This window comes from Bidens hawaiensis, unplaced genomic scaffold (assembly GCF_021521415.1).
Source record: "Bidens hawaiensis isolate Kalapana, Puna unplaced genomic scaffold, B.hawaiensis_p1.1 tig00015918_1, whole genome shotgun sequence".
Lineage (NCBI taxonomy): Eukaryota > Viridiplantae > Streptophyta > Magnoliopsida > Asterales > Asteraceae > Bidens > Bidens hawaiensis.
The window spans coordinates 214,736-232,138 of record NW_027492426.1 but is presented as its reverse complement, the minus strand read 5'-3'; the positions used below and the strand labels follow the sequence as shown (position 1 = coordinate 232,138).

General features: G+C 38.2%; 1 protein-coding gene and 2 pseudogenes across 1 annotated transcript; all 3 read left to right on the top strand.

The window, feature by feature from the left end:
• The first annotated feature begins 111 nt into the window (after positions 1 to 111).
• On the top strand, positions 112 to 4,268 carry LOC143550053 (protein SGT1 homolog B-like). The gene is made up of 10 exons (XM_077040793.1): positions 112 to 272; positions 1,560 to 1,629; positions 1,751 to 1,875; positions 1,978 to 2,119; positions 2,220 to 2,316; positions 2,444 to 2,509; positions 2,732 to 2,870; positions 3,048 to 3,124; positions 3,199 to 3,303; positions 3,912 to 4,268. Exons 1-10 carry the CDS (start codon positions 113 to 115, stop codon positions 4,017 to 4,019), a joined length of 1,089 nt encoding a protein of 362 aa, XP_076896908.1. The 5' UTR covers position 112; the 3' UTR covers positions 4,020 to 4,268.
• A 533-nt stretch (positions 4,269 to 4,801) lies between these two features.
• On the top strand, positions 4,802 to 5,590 carry LOC143550044 (UDP-glycosyltransferase 88B1 pseudogene; annotated as a pseudogene).
• A 4,403-nt stretch (positions 5,591 to 9,993) lies between these two features.
• LOC143550051 (UDP-glycosyltransferase 88B1 pseudogene) lies at positions 9,994 to 11,462 on the top strand (annotated as a pseudogene).
• The last annotated feature ends 5,941 nt before the right edge of the window (positions 11,463 to 17,403 follow it).

Here is a 17,403-nt window from a genome sequence, read left to right as displayed (position 1 = left end):
CGAAGACTTTTAATAATTTGATAGGGTCTTTTTAAAACATAAATAAGTAAAACCCAATCAATCAATCAATCAATCATTCATTCCTGTGCATACTCATATTGTATAATCTCCGATGGCCTCTGATCTTGCAACGAAGGCGAAAGAGGCTTTCATCGACGACCATTTCGAACTGGCCGTTGACCTCTACTCTCAAGCTATCCTCATCGAGCCTCACAATCCTCACCTCTTCTCTGACCGTGCTCAGGCTAATATTAAACTCCAAAACTTCACCGGTATATATATAATTATTATTTCTCAATTATGTTATTTAAAATGTATGTATATATATTGTTAGGGTTTTGTATACTGATATTATTGTGGTCCTTGGGTATGGTTTAACCTTTATGAGTCATATTATATTATTTGTATATAACGCTGAACGGATACGATAAACGAGCCGAGTGGAGCCAGAGCTCGACTTCTTTCAAGCTCGAGCTCGAGCTCTGCTCGTGACTGCCTCGTGAGTTGTTTTTTCAAGATCGTGTAAGCTCGTTTATTATTTATTAATTAATTAATTAATTCGTGTACATGTTCAATTATTTTTGTATATATTGAGAAAAACCTTAAATGAGCCTAAGCTCGGATTGAGCTCGTGTAGTATCTTAAACGAGCCAAAGTTCGGTATATGACTACGTTCTAGCTAGAAGTGCAAACAAGCCTCGGCTCATTTTGACTTTAGAGAGCTTGAGCTCGGCTTGTTTTGAGCTTTTTTTATTGTTTATTTTCTAAAGCTCGAGCTCTGCTTGTGAGTTTTTTTTTCAAGCTCGGGCTCGGTTCGTTTATTATTTATTATTTATTAATTAATTTATGTACATTTTCAATTATTTTCAACCTTAAATGAGCCTAAGCTCAGATCGAGCTCGTGTAGTGTCTTAAACGAGCCAAAATTCGACTCAAGGTTGGCTGTTAAGTGTGAAATTAATGCATAGAAGTTTGAAAGAGGTGAAACTTAAAAGTACACAAGGCTAGATGCCCAAATGAGCTTAGCATACATGACTCGAGCCCGGGCTTGATAACTAAACGAGCTTTATTTGAGGCTCGGGCTTGGCTCGTTCCGAGTTTTATATCGCGAGCGGCTTGGCTCGTTTGCACCCCTAGTTCTAGCAAACGATTAGATAAAACCTGTAAGCGAGAAATATCTTTATGATGTATCAAAAGTTGTAACGATTACATATCAGCCGTTATATATAGGTTATACTATTAGCCTACCACATTAGTCTCAGCCAAGGTAACCGATATATTAACTAGAGAGATAAATGACAAAGTCCGTAACCGAAATATTAATTTTGCTCAGTATTCCAGACTTTAGTTTGACTAAGTAAGTAGTGAAAGAAACAACTTAAATTAGTACCAAACTATTAAAAAATATATTATGTTGGCTATTTATTTCTTTATCTATTGACTTATTGACATTCCCATCGGTCCAAATGCGAGTCGACGATTAGACTAAGATGGCCCACATCAGTATATTTGGTGTTTACCTACTAACTTGTACACAAATTACAAATTACTTCTTGCAGAAGCTGTTGCTGATGCAAGCAAAGCAATAGAATTGGACCCCTCGAATCCGAAGGCTTATCTTCGCAAAGGGTGAGTCTCATTTAACGAAACCGAGTTTATTATTATTATTATTGTTATTATTATTATTATTATTATGAAATATATTGAGGAGAATTTATGAATATTTTGTAACTTTCTTTCTTGTATACAGGACGGCATGTTTCAGTCTTGAAGAATATCAGACTGCCAAAACCGCCTTTGAAGCCGGCTCCAAATTAGCTCCAGGAGATACAAGATTCACAGATTGGATAAAAAAGTGTGACAAGTGCATTGTAGGTAATAAAATATTCTTAAAAATGCTAACAGCGTCGGAATCTGTTTTTTAGATTTATGAGCATGTTATTACCTTTTATGACTGTTGTTTGATTTCTAAATCAGAGGAAACTGGTGAACTTCCAATACAATTATCAGATGCAACCCCTACTAATGTCGTGGCTCCTAGTTCGACTACAATAGATGTTGAAGAAGTAAAGAACACATCCAGTGAGGTGATCGCGGCACCAGCCAAACCCAAATACAGGTTTGAATCTTTTTGAGTATCTAGAATATGGTGTGTGATTTTGATGTAGATTGCATTAGGTGTTGATGATTTCTAGCTGACAAAAGTTTTATATCTGCAGACATGAGTTTTATCAGAAACCAGACGAGGTTGTTGTGACAGTGTTTGCCAAGGGAGTTCCCACTAACAGTGTGTCTGTCAGTTATGGGGAGCAAATCGTATGTTAAAATTTTACTTTCCTCCAATTGCTATATTTTCATCATAGTATTTTTTTTATAATTTTTCATGTGTGTTCCACCAAGAAAAGGTTTCTTATACACTACTAATGCGGTTGTTGCTTTCCAGTTAAGCGTTACCATTGAGGTACCTGGGGAAGATCCATACGTTTTCCAGCCTCGCTTGTTTGGAAAGGTGAGATACACGGACACGGAGTTGTATTCCAACGGTCAAATCAACTTGTTACTTATTTATTTTTTCGGTGATTTAAATATATATGTCAGGCATATATGGCAATTTACGATATAAAATAAATTCCCATACAAAGTTGGGGAACAATATGTTAACAATGAGGTGGCTGTGCTAGTGAATATAATATTTCACATCATCTAATACCTTTATTTTTTAAATTGACAGATCGTCCCTGCAAAGTGCCGATACGTTGTTCTATCAACCAAAGTTGAAATCCGGCTTGCAAAAGCTGAAACTATACATTGGACATCTCTCGAATTTACTGACAACAATTTGGTTGTGCGACAGAGCAATGTCGCTACAGGTAGGTCGTTATTTATGATAATCAGTTTTATTGCGTTTTGAAAGTAATTAGATCTTGAATATCTAGAATCAGTAATAAACTGTAGTAAAAAGAGTTGTAGAAAATACTCAAATAGTGCTTTGATGTGCTTAGTTATAATAGTCAGATAATATACTGATGGCATTTTCTGTAATGTAGCTGCTCAAAGACCAAGTTATCCTTCTTCAAGGCCAACCAAAGACTGGGATAAGCTTGAAGCTCAAGTGAAAAAGGAGGTATGGACTTTGACTAGGAGGCACAAATCATGGTTTGTGTTGTGTGGCTAATTGAGTCTTTTGTAATTTTTCAGGAAAAAGATGAAAAACTTGATGGTGAAGCGGCTCTTAACAAATTTTTCCGTGATATTTACAAAGATGCAGATGATGATACAAGAAGGGCCATGAGAAAATCTTTTGTAAGTCTCTTCTTTTCTTAATTTGCAAATTGGTCATCTTGCCATCGAATATAAGAGACAACAATTTGTTCTGATAAAATTTATATGAATTTTTGAACGGGTCAAATGGATAAATTTTAAATACTTGTCTGAAAGTGAAGCTGGCCATTAGGGTGGAACGCGTTGAAAGTTGTCTAAAGTGTATTTAAATCCTTCTGTTTTCTACACGTTTTATTCAAAAAGATATACTAGTATTTCTTTTGGTAGACAGTTTTATTATTCGTGATTTAATACTTTAGTTTATAATAAGAAACTAGAAAATGCAACCTGACCTCTTTTGATCCATTACCCGACCTGCCCATTTTAGCACCTCTACTTATGAATGAGCCTGGATTCATTTAGCATGCTGAATCATTTTAATCAAAAAATAAACTCATCACTTAAAATAGTTACAACTTTTGTAACTATATTTGACACACCAATTAAATGTAAAAGAATATACTTAATTGGACAAAAATTGTTTTTGGTAAACCCCGACTCCACTCATTTGCCACTGTCACTTGAAACATTTATTTACACGTACGCAGTACGCTATTAGTTATGGGTTGTCTTTTTTGAAAAAAAAACAGGTTGAGTCAAGCGGGACGGTGCTGTCGACAAACTGGAAAGAAGTGGGATCAAAAGTGGTGGAAGGAACCCCTCCTGATGGTATGGAAATGAAAAAATGGGAATATTAAGAATCGGTAAGATGGTATGGTGCGTTTTGTGTTGGATGTTATCTTCTTTTCTAGTATGGCCGTGGTTTGGAGCTGCATGTCCATATTCTATGTGCTAGCTTGCATTCCAGTCGTATTGTCCACTTTTGAATTGAACTGTGGTTTTAGTTTTGGCATATATTTGGCTGATTTTGTGGAAAGTGATTTTTCTTTATATCAGAATTTGAGCTGTTTTTGCATAGTTATATGGAGTAGACTTATAATTTACTTCAAAATGGTTTTTGATTTATTGACTTTTAAGACCCTAGTTCTAAATGGTTTTTGATTTATTGGCTCATCATTACCACTCATAACCAAACCAATAAATACATCGACACCGTCTCCGCCACCAATCCTTCCATCACGTTCCACCGCCTCCTTGCAGACGTTGTGCCACCGGACTTTTCTAAAGAACACTTAGACTGGGCTTTTGGGATCCTAGGGCTTTACAACCCAAGAATGCATGACACCCTCGTAACCATCTCGGCTAAATCGGCCATCAAAGGTGTCATTCTTGACTTCTTTACTAATGCTGCTTTCAAAGTGTCTACAAACCTTCATATTCCCGTTTACTACTTCTTCACTGGTGGTGCCTCACTGTTATGTGTGTTTTTAAATTTTCCCACCATCCACAATACCGAAGAAGACTCGAATGATTGCTTTGAATTTCCTGGACTCCCGCCTTCCATGTATCTGATCTGCCACCGATTATATTAGTAGAAAAAAGAATCCCAACCAAACGATTCTTGAACACTTCCATTAACATGGCAAACTCTTCAAACACCATTTTGAACACATTCACAGAGTTTGAGCAACGTGCTCTTGATGCGCTTCGGGGTGGTAAGTGTATTCCGCCTGTTTATCTAGTCGGGCCTCTGATTAATGGTGGAGAAGATCAAGTAGGTTCTACTGAAAACGAGTGTTTAAAATGGCTCAACTCTCAACCTGGTAAAAGTGTGGTGTTTTTATGTTTTGGGAGTAGGGGTGTGTTTGATAAAAACCAGTTGAAGGAGATAGCTATTGGGTTGGAGAGAAGCGAGCAAAGGTTTCTGTGGGTGGTGCGGGATCCACCACCAGACGGGTCGTATTCGGGTGGTAAACTAAAACAAGTGGGTGTTGAAGGTTTTCTAACTAAAGGGTTTTTAACCCGAACAAGGGAGAAGGAACTGGTGGTGAGAAACTGGGCACCACAGCAGGTGATACTGAGTCATGGGTCGGTGGGTGGATTTGTAAGTCATTGTGAGTGGAACTCGAATCTAGAGTCGATAGTTGTTGGGGTGCCAATGGTGGCATGGCCATTGTATTCGGAACAAAAGCTGAATAGGGTGTATTTGGTTCAAGAATTGAAGGTGGCAGTGGCGGTGAAAATGTCGACAGATGATTTTGTGACGGCAGAGGCGGTGGAGGAGAAGTTGAGGGAGTTAATTGTGGGTGAGGAAGGAAAAGTGGTGAGAGAACGGGCTTTAGAGATGAGTAGAAGAGCGAAGGTTGCGGTGGAGTACTCATCTCTGGTTGAGCTCTTTAAACTGACAGAACCATGGACCAGCGGGTGAATCTATTTCATCGGTTAATCATGTTTGATTTTTTATATTATATTTTATGCTCGCTCGCTCGCTCATCGTTATGTTGAGTAACCCTTTCAGTTTAAGGCGTATTAATTTCATAAAATGGTAAGTTTTTGCTCTTGGCTAGTTTTTTTATTTCATAAGTTGAAATATTTATTAAACAAATTACCCGCTTTATGAAATATATTTTAACTACAATTACAATTTACAACCATGTTATCATTCAACTTGTAGAGTCACACGACTCGTAAATGGAGGATCTCATTATTTATGTAAAATAGATGTAATATTTGTCGTTAAAGAAAAAATTGCGACTAAGAATATCTATTTTGGGTTCAATTTTGCATTTTGAGTTTCCATAAAGGCCATGTGTAGTGGAGAGTTACAAAATGAAGACGATTTTTGACACGTGGCGTCACGTCAACAGAGAGACGATTTTTATTTTAGGGATATAATGGTGTTGTAACCCCATTTATTATTATTATTAACATACACAACGCACGTAGAGGCGACAAATTCATTCAAAAACCTAGTTAATCTAAATTGCTAGGGTAAATAGCATATCATATTCATAAGAAATGTGTGATTAATATTACACATTTCTTTTGATTGTGAAAAATGAAACATTAAGATTTGATTGATTGTGAATTAAACTAATGTTAACTAATGGATAAATAAGAGACGTGTAATTGTATAGATAATCTTAATGCGAATGAAGTTGATTTAAGTTAAACTATGCAAGGTAATAACATGATGCTGAAATCATGTATCTAATTTTGCAATGAATGAACCGAAAACGTTAGAATACATTAAATAATCCTATTTAATATGTATCAACCACATATAGATGCTAAACAAGTGAATTTAATAAAATTAAAATAAGTCATTAAAAATAATTTTGTATAAGATTCCAACAACGACAATCTTTCCGTCTATACTTTGATGAACTAAGTGTAGTTCGAGATTAAATCTATGCATTATAAAAAATAATATTGTCGTTGGATGAAAAGTTAGTTTCTTGCTAATTATAATGAATTTTGGAGATGAATTCTAAGTTCGTCCTAAAAGATATATATTTTGATACCTTCTGTCATTGATGGTGTGTTCTGTAGGTGTGTGCTACTGTGCTTGATTAAGCTAATAATCAGTTCCATTTATATGAATATGCCCAACTCCTCCTATCCATCTCAATTGATTGCTTTTCTTTTTTAAATAGAATTTTGTTTTAGTTTTTGCCAATTTGTAAATGAATCTTACCTGTAAATTGAATGCATAAAAAGGTATCTATGTGCATGAGAATCAGCACGTGTTCATTCCATTTGCCTTCGACACTTTTGGATCCCTAGCTCCTGAGGCGGTTCGCTTCTTGAAGCGGGTGCAGAAGGTGGTCCACAGTGACTCGCAGAGCCCGAGGAACCAAGGATTTATATTAGTAGAATAGGCTTTGCGATTCAAAAGGGGATAGCAGCGCAGCTTGTTGCACGCTTACCCATTATCCAAATATAGTTCGGTTTGTATTATATATAAAAGGATCAATAATGCAACAAATCACTATTACCAAACCAAAAATTAAGAAACTAAAGACAACACAAACAACTAAGGCACAATTTCAAGCACCAAAAAATACAAAATTATAAAGACCAAGAAAACAATACCTAAATCGAAAGCCAGGGCCCAATAAACAAACCTCAGAAGCTGCATATGTTTGTCTTTTTGTGCGGTATGTAACCACTCGCTCAAAATTGCAGATTAATTAAGTTTCTGCTCACTATCAGTTCAGGATCTGGTCGGCATACGATATTGCTAGTGTTAACTGCCCATATTAACATCAATTAATAATCACTATTGAGCATAATTAATGATGTCTTTCAAACAATTGGCAGATTCGTAGACCTAATTTAAAATCAAAAGACATATTAAACTGGATTTTTTTAGACCATTTACGGAGACGATGGAAATCTTGATGATTAAGATAGAGAGGACAAATGAAGGAGAGTCATCAGGAGAGGATGGTGATTTATTAGGGTTTGAGTGTGGGAAGAGCATGAAGAATGTGAAGAGAGAGAAAACAAAACCCGTTTTGTTTAACTGACCCGATTCAAACCCATGGATACCCACGAAATTTTAGGATTGAATGAGAACCATCAATTTTGAAATCAAGCAATCTAGTAATTTTAAACGGGGTGAGAAGCGACACGTAAGATTTTGTGGTGGACAATTATATAGATATAGTTAGATGATGATGATAATAATAACAATAATAAACGACTATAAATTGACTTAATTAAAGCAATCATACATGCATACCTTCCATTCATTTTCAAAAAAAATTAAGAGGTTATTCATTTTTAAAAGTCTTATATGGACAATCTTGTATAAGTTCTGATTTATTGAAAGTGGTTCCCCCACCCCCCACCTTTCAAAAAACGAAGCCACTTTTTGAAGCGATATCTTTTTGAAGATCGGGTTTGTACTGGTATAGGTACATTTTCATTCTTACTATTCTAATTTTTGTAAAAAAATTATGTATATAAAAAACTGAATTGTTTCAAGTATATGGTTTGTGTATATAAATATATAGTTCAAAGTAGCCGAGGTCAATATAAGCTAGTACGATACCCGAAAGTTTTTTAAAACTAATCACATATTTGAACACCCATCCAATAATACCTGTGTTGAATTTCACTTGAGTTCTTCATATGTTATTTTACTTTATGTTGTCATGTTTTATCTATTCATAAAACCATTTGTTATACATTTAATTTCCATCACAGATCCCTAACTGTCAATAATTAGATTTATGAATTGATGAAAACTGACTTATAAGTTTTTCATTTTTAAGTGAAATCAGATTTATTATATTACTAAACCAAGGTTGTAAAAGTCGCTAAACGATTGGGGGAAGTTGGGTGTACTCGGAGTATTTGGAGAGTACTCACTCATGATAAATATAAAGAAAACTAGTTTGATCCTCCTGTGTTACGGGAGTTTATTTAAAGTTTTGTTTTTAATCGTTTTGCTATTTTATGATGATTATTTTATTTTTAACGTAGTTTTGTTTTAATTTAATATACATATATATATATATATATATATATATATATATATATATTAGCTTGTTATTATATTTTTCAACGTTTAGGTTTATCAGTTGAGATGTTTAGATTTTTTAGATTTTTAACGAACAAACATAAATGAACACGAGCATGTTGATTTTTTTAAATGCACAAACATGAACACAAATATTTGTCTAATAAAAAAAGAGGCGTTGATGTAGTTGACGATGGTGGGTAGTATTGGAAGTTAACCGACGGTGGAGATGATAGACTAGCAACGAAGAACATGTAAAACAAATAAATTAAATTAGGGTTTGCTAAAGAAAGTGTTTATTAATAAATGAGATCTTATAACCTATTTGAGGGCCGTTAGAGTTTGGTAAGACACATAACCCGTGAAAATTATTATTTGATAACTAAGGGGTTATTTCACAAATAAATGAGATGTTATAACCCGTTTAAGGGTTATCCGGGTTTGGTGAGACACATGACCCGTGAAAATTATTGTTTGCTTATGAAATAGTTTTACAAAATTAATGAGATGTTATAACCCATTTAAAGACTATTCGGGTTTGGTGAAACTCATACCCGTGAATTCGGGTCAAATGCATGAAAAGTCTCCATTTATAAATCAAACAATCTAGTGGCTTTAAAGAATGGGGGGGGGGGGGGGGGCAACCTGAGAGCGACACCTAGAATTTTATGGTAGACAATTATATAGATAGTTAGATTAATTTTTGGATAATATTCAAATATCATATGTTTACTAATATTTATAACAAAACAATTTAATATCAATATAAATAAAAGAAATATATTTTTAAATACTAAATTATTATAAAAGTTGCTAATCATCAATTAAAAAAATGATATTCGTTCTTTATTATTATGAAATACGAATTATGTATTATGTTTTAAGTCAAAATCAGTCTAAGTTGACCGACTAGATATGTTTCTAGCAAAAATTGACCACATATACGATCGATTCTTAATAACTAGACGAAATTAAAGAAACTCGTATCGGCACCACACCTTATAACAAATACTCGAGCCTCGAGATCAAGGAGTACTCAGCATTGTAGACCTACTTTTACAACATTTACCTAAAACACCATATTATGAGACTTATAATACTTTAGTTAGGTGAAGAAATTAAATAACATATATAATGCAACTGCTATAGTGCTATATACTCTACTCAACAAGAACATGGTTGTAGCTTGTATGTATTTCTGTGTGTGCTTTTTTTTGAAAAAAAAAACACGATACATACAAACAAACCTCTTTACACCACTCGTTTCACCGGTACTCCTTCAAATGCACGTCTCTTAAAACTCTTTAAAATGTGACCATCCGTCTTAAACAATACTAAACAAAAAAAGATAATGGAGTCTTCTACAGTGGTCTTGTATCCTGATCCAACCATCGGCCACTTGGTTTCCATGGTGGAGTTTGGCAAACTTATCAACAAACACCAGCCTTCACTCAATATCATCATCCTCATCATTCCCACTCATAACCATACCAATAAATACATCGACACCGTCTCCGCCACCACCCCTTCCATCACGTTCCACCGCTTCCCGGAGGACGTCGTTCCACCGGACTTCTCTAAAGACCATTTCGACCGTGCTTTCGGGATACCCGAGCTTTACAACCCAATAATGCATGACACCCTCGTAACCATCTCAGCCAAGTCCACCATCAAAGGTGTCGTACTTGACTTCTTTACTAATGCTGCTCTCAAAGTGTCTACTAGCCTTCATATTCCCACTTACTACTTCTTCACTGGCGGTGCCTCATTATTATGTGTGTTTTTAAACATGCCCAACATGCACAACACTAAGGATTCAAACGATTACTTTCATATTCCTGGACTCCCACCCTTCCATGTTTCCGACACACCAATTGTATTATTACCAGAAAAAAACATGTTTGTTGACATTTCTATTGACCTTGCCAGGTCTTCTGGCATCATTTTAAACGTGTTTACCGGGTTTGAAGAAAGAGCTCTTGACACCCTCCGGAGTGGTAAATGCATCCTGGACGGTGGTACGACTCCGCCTGTTTACCTAGTTGGGCCTTTGATTGCCGGTGGAGAAGATCAAGCTGAAAACGAGTGTTTAAAATGGCTCGACTCTCAGCCGATTAAAAGTGTGGTGTTTTTATGTTTTGGGAGTTTGGGTGTGTTTGAAATGAAACAGTTGAAGGAGATAGCTATTGGGTTGGAAAAAAGTGAGCAAAGATTTTTGTGGGTGGTGCGAGACCCGTCACCGGACGGGGCGGATCCACGTGGTGAACAAGTGGGTGTTGAAGAGTTTCTTCCTGAAGGGTTTTTAGCCCGTACTAGGGATAAGGGATTGGTTGTGAGGAACTGGGCCCCACAACCTGCTATACTGAGTCATGGGTCAGTGGGTGGGTTCGTGAGTCATTGTGGGTGGAACTCTATTCTAGAGTCTATGGTTGCTGGGGTGCCTATGGTGGCATGGCCGTTATATGCAGAGCAGAAGTTGAACAAGGTGTATTTGGTTCAAGAATTAAAGGTGGCACTAGCGGTGAAAACGTCCGTGGATGATTTTGTAACAGTGGAGGCAGTGGAGGAGATAGTGAGGGAGTTGATGGTTGGTGAGGAAGGGAAAGCGGTGAGAGAACGGGTTTTAGAGATGAGTAGAAGGGCAAAGGCTGCGATGGAGGACGGTGGTTCCTCTGTCACCGAGCTGTTTAAATTAATCCAACCATGGATCAACGGGTGATCTTAAGCCTTAATGTTTAATAAGATTAGTTACTTTGTGCTAATGTTTAATGAAATGCAATGCTAACTAGGCAATCTTTTGGTTCAAAAGGTGAAAAATGAAGAATTGGAATATGTTGTTCTTTTTCCACAAAATAACACCGTCGGGTTAGTTGTTCACAATTATTATAGGTTATTTTTCAGTGTGGCTGCATGTGTTTGTTTAATTAATGTTCTGACATTGAATGCTACAAATGGCAAAATTTAGCTGTTCATATTATAACACCTATCACGTACCTCTATCGTTGAGCTCCTTAAGCTAATCCAACCATGGATCAACAAAATTTAGTTGTCCATATTATTGTCTTGATCTACTTTTCCTACCCAGAATTTTTAGGTGAGCCTTAGGCTATGTGTAGTGGGCGTGGGCTCGGGCGAATTGTGGGCGTGAAGGGGCGAGAACACCGCCTCCTAGGCGATATGTGGACGAATTGGGACGGGGGCGGGGTTCTTTTATCGCCTGGAAGAGATGAAGATTATTATTATATTATATATTATTATTATATTACTATTGTATATATATATGTATATGTATATGTATATATATTGTGTGTGATATATATGTATGTATATGTGTTGTGTGTGTGTATATATATATATGTATTTGTATATATATATATATATATATATATATGTTGTGTGTGTGTGATATATATATAAACCCCACATCAGTTACCCATACAACCGATATGGGACAAGTCTCATACATTGCAATGGTTTCAGTCCGTAACACCACCCCACCCCCCAAACCCCAACACATACACCCCACACACACATACACAACTAGGCATGTTCAAAACGGTTTGGGACTAGGAACCGGAACCGGTTCCTAACCGGTTCCTATATTCAAAACCCCCTTTTAAACCGGTTCCAGGCTCGAACCGGTTAGGGAACCGAACCGGTTCTCCCACCCTCGGACCCCTAACCTATCTAACCTGTTCTTACCGGTTCCTAACCCGGTTCCTGTACCGTAACCGGTTCCAACCGGTTACAGTGTAAAAATTTTTTTTTTTTTCGTTTTTCGTTTGCGATTTGGATTCTAAACTACGATTCGTATTTGTATAACATGAAAAATAAAAAAAAACAATTAACATAAAAATAAACAATTAACTGATGAAGAAAAGACAACTACTGAAGATGTTTGCCACTAAAGACAACTACTGAAGGTTGCCACTGAAGACAACTACTGAAGGTTGCCACTGATGACAAGTTGACAACTACTGAAGGTTGCCACTGATGATAACAACTGAAGGTTGCCACTGATGACAACTACTGAAGGTTGCCACTGATCACAAATACTGAAGACTGCCACTGATGAGGAATACTCATCAGTGGGAAAGCAATGGTGCGTTTTATTTTCTAGTTTATAAGTTTTTATAACATAATCTAAAATTTCAAACAAATTATCTCCCGTATGTGGATACTCAAAGAGTTCGAAAGCAATGGTGCGTTTCATCATTTCCCACGATGACGGGTCTACCCAATGAGCGGTGACACAAAGATAAGATTCGGGTAGACCATGTGGAGCCGACCAAACATCACTAGTTAAGTTTATTCCCGTATTTATATTTTCAAAATATGCAATTAGTACCTCTTTGGCCCTCTTCCACAATTTTAAACAATAACGTTTAAGAGTATGACGACTTACGTGAGTGTATTGTGGTTGAAGCGTATCTCGAATCATGGCGGTTAAGCGAGGGTTGTCGAAGTGGCTAAACGGCAAAGCTTCTTGAATCACAAACTTCGGCATACGATCTTGAACTCGATCAATTTGTGTAACATCCCGAAATTTCAAGATAATATTAATTATATTACTTAATAATAGAGGGAAAGTTTACTCGAGTTATCAGGAAATAAATAAAAGAATAGGAGTTGGTATGGGTCGGGCAAGTGTCGGGTGATGGATGTGGGTTATGGACTTGGATTAATAAAAATGGGTTAAATGAGAATGGGCCTTAGGTCCATGGGATTTCAGGGATATAAATATCCCCTAAACCCAAAATATCTTTCATTTTTCACCAAACTCCCTAACACACACACCAAGCACACTCAAAAACCGCCGCCGGCCGGGCCGAGAAAGAAGGAAGGATCGTGCGAGGTCCGGGTAAGAGAGAGATTAGTGGTGATACCAAGATAAACGAGATCCAAACAAGCTCAAAAGGTATGATTCTTGATCTTGGAAGTTTAAAGATCCGAGCTTTTAGTGTATAAACGACCCAAAAATGGTCGGGAAGTGTAGTGGGTGGTATTGAACCTTAACAAGGGTGTTAAAATCGCCCGAAATGTTGATCAGAAACCGAAACAGCGGACATCTGGGCAACTTCGCCTTCATCTGGGCAACTTCGCCTTCAAGCGATGAACTTCGCCTGCAAGCTAAGTTCGCCTGATGAACTTCGCCTGCAAGCTAAGTTCGCCTGATGACAAGTTCGCCTGAGGTTTAAGTTCGCCTGATGACAAGTTCGCCTGAGGTTTAAGTTCGCCTGATGATAAGTTCGCCTGAGGTTTAACTTCGCCTAAAGCTAAGTTCGCCTGAGGTTTAACTTCGCCTAAAGCTAAGTTCGCCTGAGGTTTAACTTCGCCTAAAGCTAAGTTCGCCTGAGGTTTAACTTCGCCTGAAGCCAAGTTCGCCCGAGGGTTAACTTCGCCTAAAGCCAAGTTTGATTAGAAAATAAATTATCAAGCGATAAGTTAAAGTAAGCTAATACTAGGCCGCCAGATTAGATCAGACGAGTATTGATACGTGTAACTTGTACAGTCAGCCCAGCTCAGATAAAGAAGGGATTTACAGCTATCAGAAGAAAGAAGCAGAGTTCAGGTGAGTTTCTAGCCCCATTCCTTGTTATGTTTTCGGGGCTGTGTGCATACTCGATGTGTTGTTAATACATTTATCCTAAGTGATAAGTGTATGTCATATGTGATATGTGTGATAGATATGAATGATTGTTTGTCGGTACGCGAACGATCTTCGGATATTGCGCGTACTGTCAGGTTAAAAATAAAGGTACGAATATTATATATCGAGGATGTATGAATATTTCAAATGAATACTTGTCGGGGCGTGAACGATCTTCGGATATTGCACGTAACGACAAGGGGTATGGTTGTTAAATGAATGAGGTAAAGAATGCCTAGAGTGTTCTTATGTTATAATGTAAGTATGTGTATATAGGTACACGAATGGCATGTGAGTTCTACGTTCGACATAGTAAGTTAGGATGGCAAATCCCTCTAGCTTCTGTCGGAGATAGACTCGGTTGGTAATGGCGTAGTTAAGGACTGCGAGCCTTATACGTGAAGTAGATGATATATGTAAACGTAGATAAGGACTGCGAACCATATACGTAATGTAGATAGGCGTCAGCATAGGAAAGGACTGTGAACCTTATACGTGCTGTATTTGTAGCATAGGGGAGGACTGCGAACCTCGTACGTGCTATGAATTAGGTTGCAACATAGGGAAGGACTGTGAACCTTGTACGTGTTGTGGATGTATGTCAGCATAGGAAAGGACTGTGAGCCTTATACGTGCTGTATTTGCTGCATAGGGGAGGACTGCGAACCTCGTACGCGCTATGAATTAGGTTGCAACATAGGGAAGGACTGCGAACCTTGTACGTGTTGTGGATGTATGTCAGCATAGGAAAGGGCTGTGAACCTTATACGTGCTGTATTTGTAGCATAGGGGAGGACTGCGAACCTCGTACGTGCTATGAATTAGGTTGCAACATAGGGAAGGACTGCGAACCTTGTACGTGTTGTGGATGTATGTCAGCATAGGAAAGGGCTGTGAACCTTATACGTGCTGATTTTGTAGCATAGGGGAGGACTGCGAACCTCGTACGTGCTATGAATTAGGTTGCAACATAGGGAAGGACTGCGAACCTTGTACGTGTTGTGGATGTATGTCAGCATAGGAAAGGGCTGTGAACCTTATACGTACTGTATTAGTAGCATAGGGGAGGACTGCGAACCTCGTACGTGCTATGAATTAGGTTGCAACATAGGGAAGGACTGCGAACCTTGTACGTGTTGTGGATGTATGTCAGCATAGGAAAGGGCTGTGAACCTTATACGTGCTGATTTTGTAGCATAGGGGAGGACTGCGAACCTCGTACGTGCTATGAATTAGGTTGCAACATAGGGAAGGACTGCGAACCTTGTACGTGTTGTGGATGTATGTCAGCATAGGAAAGGGCTGTGAACCTTATACGTGCTGTATTTGTAGCATAGGGGAGGACTGCGAACCTCGTACGTGCTATGAATTAGGTTGCAACATAGGGAAGGACTGCGAACCTTGTACGTGTTGTGGATGTATGTCAGCATAGGAAAGGGCTGTGAACCTTATACGTGCTGATTTTGTAGCATAGAGGAGGACTGCGAACCTCGTACGTGCTATGAATTAGGTTGCAACATAGGGAAGGACTGCGAACCTTGTACGTGTTGTGGATGTACTATGGTATAGGGAAGGACCGCGATCCTTGTACGTACCATAAATGGTGAACATAGGTAAGGACTGCGAACCTTGTACGTGTTCACGACCTTGAGTACAGGTATAGACGGTGAACTATGAACGTACTCTCGGTAGACTGAGGTTAGTGATTGTAGATATGTATGTATGTATGGTAGCAAGTATGTATGTAGAACAGAAGGGTAACTAGTGAAGTATGGATATGTATCTACGGATATGTATGTATGTGTATGTATTGTATGGCGTTCGATTAACTAGAACTCACTCAGCGTAGCTGACTTTTAGTATGCACGCAGGTGAGCTGATTATAGAGTTAGCATGAGGATGACATACGGCATGGATTGAACGGCTGGCATCCGAAGAAAGAAGTAAAAATGTTTTAAATATAAAGTTTTGTGTTATGGTATCAAAGAAAAGATTTAATGTTTTGTAACAAATGATTGATGTTTTATATTCCGCGAAAAGTTTTAATAAACTCTGATTTGAAGAACTGTGTTTATGAGTAAATCCGACGCTAAATTAGGGCCACCGGGTTCGGGGCCTTACAAGTTGGTATCAGAGCATAAGTTCGAGAGATTTAAGCATCCTACATGCTTAGACTCGAACAGAGAATGGGATTTAAGTAAGAAAGGAAAGAAGATGCAGTTCAAGAATGCCATGTGTCGCTCAAGCAAGATCAGTAAAGGTAAAGTGCATGATTCAATGATATATGTTAATGAGAAAGGAAAGATATGTGAACGATAAGGATAGAAGTAATTGATTGTTTGATGTGACTAACTGCTTAAGTAGAACCAGCACAAAGAGACTCATAAAGGGAAGTGTATAGGACACGGAAAGCAATGTGATCAGCTAGTCACAGCTGGCCACTGTTATTACCTGTTAGCCTTGCTATCCTTGTACTAAATAGTTCCTTGAGTGATGATGTTTGTGTTGTCCCTTTAAGAATACTGATGGCTGGAGCTGGAGAAGTTGTGGGAACTGGGGGTCGCACTGGACGTCGTGGCAGGCCTCGTCTTGTCCGGCAACCCTCGGTAGAAGAAGCTTCCCACACCGAAGATGAAGGAAGCGCCGCTGGAGGAGACCAGAACAACAACGAAGAAGTTCAACTTAGCCCTGCAGTTCAGGCAGCCATTGTTCAAGCTGTAGTTGCTGCTGTGAAGAACCTGAATCCCGAAGGATCTGCTGGAAGCCGTGAACGAACTGCTGAAGGGGCGGGTGGTGACGGTAGGAAGGATGGGGAAGGAGAAAGAGGGGCCTCGAGTGAGGATAAGTCTGTGAAAGTCGATGACAGGAGAAGAGGCCAAGGTGGGTGCAACTATAAGTCCTTCAAAGGATGCGACCCGCCAAAGCTGACTGGTTTGGGAGACACAATCGCTACTCTCCAATGGATAGCCACAATGGACAAGGTTATCCGCATTAGCGAATGCCGTCCCGACCAAGCTGTGGGTTATGCTACCCAGTCATTTGAGGAAGAAGCTATGTATTG

Coding starts and splice junctions, on each gene's coding strand:
- LOC143550053 (XM_077040793.1), top strand. CDS start 113: ATGGCCTCTGATCTTGCAACGAAGGCGAAAGAGGCTTTCATCGACGAC. Junction 2,120..2,219: donor CCAGCCAAACCCAAATACAG/GTTTGAATCTTT, acceptor TTATATCTGCAG/ACATGAGTTTTATCAGAAAC. Junction 2,317..2,443: donor TCAGTTATGGGGAGCAAATC/GTATGTTAAAAT, acceptor GTTGCTTTCCAG/TTAAGCGTTACCATTGAGGT.